Here is a 6,000-nt window from a genome sequence, read left to right as displayed (position 1 = left end):
AAATAATGCAGCCAAGACCAAGTATTTAACGAAAGTAGTGCCAGAAAGGCAGCAAAATGGGGGAACCTCAACACAAAAAGTCAGTGACAATATTTCATGTTTTGCACAAAGATGAAAAACCTATGACATTTCTGAGTAACACTTTCATGGTGACAATTACACAAGATGATTCAAAAATGCAAATGACAGCAACATGCACACCTGGCTAAAGCTAGAAGTTTTATCCCAAAAGAATAACTGTGATTAAAATGATGAATCTTTAATACTTCTATTTGATTGATTTTCTTGTCCTACTTCATTTTTTAAATGAGGCATACATGCCAATTAACATGAAACCTTTAATTTTTTTTTTAAAAGAAGAACTTTGTCCTTCCAGAGTCCACTGCAGGTTTGCAAAATCATAATGTTTGGTTTGTAATTTTGCTAGTTTCCAATACAATTTTGCTTCCCCCCTTCCCCACCCCAATCTTAAACCCTTCAGAAGTTGCCAGTGCAAGCACTTTCTACCAATGTATAATATACATTTTTACTGAAATCTTTGTGCAATTTATGAGTTGCTTTTAAAAACTCTTTAAAACTCCTTGGCACAACAGCTGAGAAATATTCAACTCCATTTAAATTGTCAAATACAAGATGTTGTAAATATAAATCACAGCTGAATAAAATTAAAAAAACCCAGAACTGCAGATTTATTAGCCAGCTTTGCAGTCTCTTGTATACAATACATTGCACAATTCTGCCTTCACAATAACGCTTCCTGTATTAATATTATGCCTTCTCAGATGTATTATAATCAAGGCAAGTTACAGAACACTGCTGATTTTGTATCAAAATAAACAGAAGATGTAACCATGGTTTTTAATGAACATCCAAATTACCATGAACAATTTGCAGTAGACTCTGTAATGAGCTTGATATATATATATATATATATATATATGCTAGATGACAGTGAAGGGGGAAAAAATAGTTTAACTATCTAGTTTCCTCTTGAAATGTCTTCTCCCAAGGCACTGTGAACAAGACTGTTAGCAATTCTCAATGACTAAAAACACCAATGGGAATATTTATATTTCACACAACAACCACCGTCACATCATCTATTCTCATTACTTATTCTTTCCCTTAAATGATGCCCCTTAAATGTGTTTGGTCCTTTGAGGGGTAATCAAATTATTTTCTGCAACATGACATACCTTTATTTAATACATCTATAAATCAAAGCTTTGTCAGATTATTTAACCCTTTCACTCTAAAAACTATAGAATTTTCATCATTATCCCTTCTGACTCTGATTTGCAATTTTAGCTTGATTATTAAAAAAAAGAAAGGGTTCAGAATCAAGCAAAGCCCTGTGTTTTTCAAGAGGAAACCATGCAAGAGTACATAAAAAGGCAAAACCGGCTACTTGAAAACCAAGAGTTGTTTTTAATGCATTGGCCAAGAAAAATAAATTGCAAAGTTCTGTGAGGTTTTCTAAAAATTTACAAGAAAAAACAATGGGCAGTTCTAGTCAAATATTGATGTTCTTTTTTCCCCCTTTCTGTTTTAAATGACAAATACAGTCTCACACAATACAATTTCATCTTGACTGCAAGAGATACTCCTGTGCGATGCCTTCAGTTTGACAAAATTGTTGGGCAAAAAGAAAGTTGGCATTCATTTTTTCAAGGGTTGATAAACGGAGGCATTGGGATCAAGTCCAGAAGGGCTGGTCTCCACAAATTTGGAAGAGTAATGTGGGGAAACAGGACTCAGGGTGCTGGTGGCTGCATTGTATGTTATGCTGGGCATCACTGCCATAACTTCTGCTATCCTCTGTTTTAGGTCCTTGATTTCCTGGTCTTTTTGAATGATTTGCCCTGGAACAGCAAAGAGTGTCACTTAGAACAAGCAGCACATTTTCATCCACCACTGGCAGCCCGCAGACGATAGTTTGAGAAAAGCGGAGAGAGAAACTGACCAAGCAAAACCGCCAAAGGAAATTCAGGGTTCTAACACCATCTTGGCAATCCACACAAAGACTGGTTTATTAAAATTGAACAAAAGTTAATGTCGATTTGTACTCCTCCATAACGACGGTCAGAGTTTAAACTATTAGAATTCAGTAGCAGAAACAATCTTTCAGCACAACGTTATCATCTGGATGTCCACACTTCCTCAGTTTGCCCTTCACTAGCACCCAGATGGAGCAAGAAACGTGAAGGGACTGGTTTTTCTATTTTAAGTGTAGAATATGTTTATGCATCCTTGCAAGACCATTCTGACTATTTATAAGCCCAGGCAAAAAATAACCCCACAATGACTGAAACCTAACAAGTATCTACCTTACTAGTATTAAAAAATAAAAAATAAAAAAAAAATGCAGCAGGCAAGTAAACTTCCACAAGGCTGCTCTGATGAATATTAAATGGAAAATCCAATGCATTTTTCTTCTTTGTTTGCACAGCAGAGACAAGTAGCTATTAGCACAGGTCTGGGAATGGGCTGGTTAGTTAATGTTTTGCTCCCTCTTCTGGCTGCAGTGGCAGACTACAACAGTGCACGCATCCTAAAAACAAACAGTCTCTGTTCTTTCCCACTCCTTGAAGATATCATGGTGGGTTTTTTCTTCTTTTTAAATAACTAGAGAATATTTGCCACACAGTTATTAAAATATTATGGTAATTAAGATGTGAGAACTGGGTATTAAAGTATTTGACAAAATTCCTTTTACACTTTCTAATTTTTTTATGAGAGACAAGGTGGGTGAGCTCTCTTTTATCGGACCATCTTCCGTTCTTGAGAGAGACACGCTTTCGAGCCACAACGAGCTCTTCATCAGGTTTGGGTAATGACTTCTTTCCCAGACCTGAAGAAGAGCTCTGTGTGGCTCGAAAGCTCGTCTCTCTCCCCAATGGAAGTTGCTCCAATAAAAGATATGAGCTCACCCACCTTGTCTCTCTAGTATCCTGGGACTGACACGACTACGACTACAACTACAGTGCAAATAACATTTTTTGAAGCTTTTTGTTGCTCTGGTTAGAGAGAGATTTCTGCAGTATGAGGAACATATGCATTCAGATATAACTAACACACACCAACAGAGGACTTTATTGTCTTTGATTCAACAGTAGGGGGAAATGAGGTGAATCCTCTAGGCCATCTAATTCATCCCTACAGATAGGACAGGGTAATCCCTACAGTATATTTTCTACTGTTTCAGTTAATAGTAGTAGGTGAATAAAACTACTGTACTTTACCTTGGGCTATCTCAAGCTGCCGTTTTGCATCTCCTAATGCAGAGAACAGATCCAACTTAATTCTTGTCTCTGCACTCAGGCTGTTCTCTAAGTGCTGTGTTTTATCTTGCATGGCTGAAAGTGCTGACATTAACACCTCAGTATCCTTCTCATTTTCCTTGTATTTCCGCAGTTCCTGAAGAAGTAATTAAGACAAAAACGTAAGTCATGTGGACTTTAAGCATGAGATGTATAGACAGATCTTTCTTTTTTCCCCCTTAGCACACCACTGGGCCTAATATGCTGTCAAATGGTAGTTAATTATTGCATGTGATATTATAGTACCCTTAATTACACGCGGCTTTGTACAAGTGAATAAGAATACTGTACAAACATAATGCAATGATGTGAGAAAAACCCATTTACTCTCCCCACCCAACCCCTCAGCTCTATGTTACTCCAACCTTTGCTCTCTCTGGAGCTCATCACCAGCCTTGGAGTGCCAGCTGGGGAAGTAGGAGTTGCTCACTGTGGAACATGAACTACTGCGGTTTGGGATGAGGAAACAGAACCCCCAAAATTGAATTTTATATAAAGAACTTTAGATTGCTAGCTGAACTGATGTAGATAAATGGACAACAAAAGATCTGCTCCCACTGTATACCGTTTAAAACGGTGGTTCTCAACCAGGGATACATGTACCCCTGAGGGCACAAAGAGGTCTTCCAGGGGGTACATCAACTAGCCATTTGCCTAGTTTTAAAACTGACTAGCAAAGTCAGTACAAACTAAAAATTGTATACAGACAATAACTTATTTATACTGCTCTGTATACTATACACTGAAATGTAAGTACAATATTTATATTCCAATTGGTTTATTTTATAATTATATGGTAAAAATAAGAAGGTAAGCAATTTTTCCATAATAGCGTGCTGTGACACTTTTGTATTTTTATGTCTGATTTTGTAAGTAGGTTGTTTTTAAGCGAGGTGAAATTTTGGGGTATAAGACAAATCAGACTCCTGAAAGGGGTACAGTAGTCTGAAAAGGTTGAAACCTATGGTTTAAAGTGACAATGAGTAAATGTGACACACTGAGCTATTACAGTTGCTCAGGAAGAACCAAGAGGTAACCACACTTCTAAATTCACCTGGGAACTGTTCTGGGCTTTCTAACTATTTCACAAATCCAGAACTCCATTAAAAGAAAAAAATAATTACTTTGCACAGAGACAACCAACCAATAAGGCTGGAAATACAAATATAAATATTTCACAATTAAAAAAAAGAAATATTAAAAACTAGTATTTTTAAACAGAGAAATGTGTAAAACAAAATATGGAGAAAGGCTCTGCAGAAAAGGTATTAATGCGACAACAAAACTTACATAAAAGTAACAGTTTGAAAAACGCAAAAAAAAAAAAAACCCCAGTCATGATTGGTAATGACTGCTTATTTTTCAAAACAAACATTCTTGTAAAACAGACTGTGCTTGGTTTTCAGAATACCTATTTTGGCAATCCGATGGAAAGCTGGGATGTATGTGCTATTTGTAAAAAGTTCACAGTCAGATCATGAAGATTAAAAAACATGTCAGAAGACAGTACACAGTAAAAAAAATCCCCATCTCAAAGTTAAGGATCTGACAAACAAATTCTCAGTTCAATATCTGACTGTGCCCTTAGAAGCATATGTTTTAAAGGGGAAAAAAAAATCTCACTCATTTGAACTTTTTTACCCACTTTTGTTACAAGCAAGATAAGTGTGTGTAACAAAAATTAAAGAAAACAATATTATTTCAGTTTTACTTTGGCTGTACTGTGTCTAATCAGTTTCTGTTTGTGTGGGACTTTCAAGCAGCAACAGGGGAGAGGAAAACATAAATAATGGGAAACCATTGACTGCAAAACAACAGAAATACCAGGTAGGTTCAGGGAGAGATGTAGCCTCAGACTCTGCTTTCAAAGTTTTTTAAAACTGAGTTGATTTCAATCTGTTCCTTTCAACTTTTCCACTTTTACCAAACATTATTTAATCATAGTAAGAACCTTATTCCTTATCAGGGAAGAGGAATCTTACAAGGGCTTCTGGGCTGGCAACGTGTTCCTAGATAGGGGCATGCAGGGTTAGAATTTTGAGTTAACTTATCTGGATCAGCTGGTTTAGGGGGAAAAAAACCTACAAGTAAACAACAAGGTGGTGAGGAGGTAAGAAACTATTAATTTTCCTCACCCCAAAACCCTAATGTTAGACGTGCACAACACATCTGAAGGGCTCAATTGTGCAAGATGCCGAAAGTCTCCTAGGAAGGTCCACCAATTTAACTGAGGGTTGAAGCACTCAACAGATTGCAGGTCTGAGCCCTGAGTGCCTTCTTATTACCTGAACTTTCATTTCTAGTTCTCGTATCTGGTCTTCTTTCAGCTTTATATCAATTGTTAGCTTCTTGCATTCTGTCTCCAGCTCTCTGATACGATTCCGTAAAGTTTCAGTGCATTCTCCTCTGTGAAGAAAGTGTTATCAGAAAAGAGAGTGAAACAAAAATGACTTCTATTATTGTCCCTGAAAGGTTCAGATCAGCCAAGTTACTATGAATATTCCTGAATAAAATGAGAAAGGAGAATAATATTTTTTTTAAATGAGAGAATTTCCTTTGTGAAGTTAAGACAAAAGGATGCAAAAACATTACCCAAGGTTATGCCTTAAACATTAGGAAGTTTGGGACATTTGTGAGCCATGTAGAAATGAAAAAGCAGGAATTAGTATTTCAGATATTT

General features: G+C 36.6%; 1 protein-coding gene across 1 annotated transcript in view; it reads right to left on the bottom strand.

Moving 5' to 3' along the window:
* Positions 1-660: 660 nt before the first annotated feature.
* Positions 661-6,000, bottom strand: part of MACO1 (macoilin 1) — a 50,061-nt gene continuing 44,721 nt past the window's right edge. Inside the window, exons 9-11 of the mRNA XM_077837912.1 lie at positions 5,606-5,726; positions 3,243-3,417; positions 661-1,862 (exon numbers count right to left, since the gene is read on the bottom strand). Of these exons, the coding sequence (XP_077694038.1) occupies positions 1,660-1,862; positions 3,243-3,417; positions 5,606-5,726 (499 nt within the window). The 3' untranslated portion in view covers positions 661-1,659. The remainder of the gene's footprint in view (positions 1,863-3,242; positions 3,418-5,605; positions 5,727-6,000) is intronic.

The sequence above is a fragment of the Eretmochelys imbricata genome, chromosome 19, assembly GCF_965152235.1.
Source record: "Eretmochelys imbricata isolate rEreImb1 chromosome 19, rEreImb1.hap1, whole genome shotgun sequence".
Classification (NCBI taxonomy): domain Eukaryota; kingdom Metazoa; phylum Chordata; order Testudines; family Cheloniidae; genus Eretmochelys; species Eretmochelys imbricata.
This window is presented reverse-complemented; position numbering and strand designations above follow the sequence as displayed.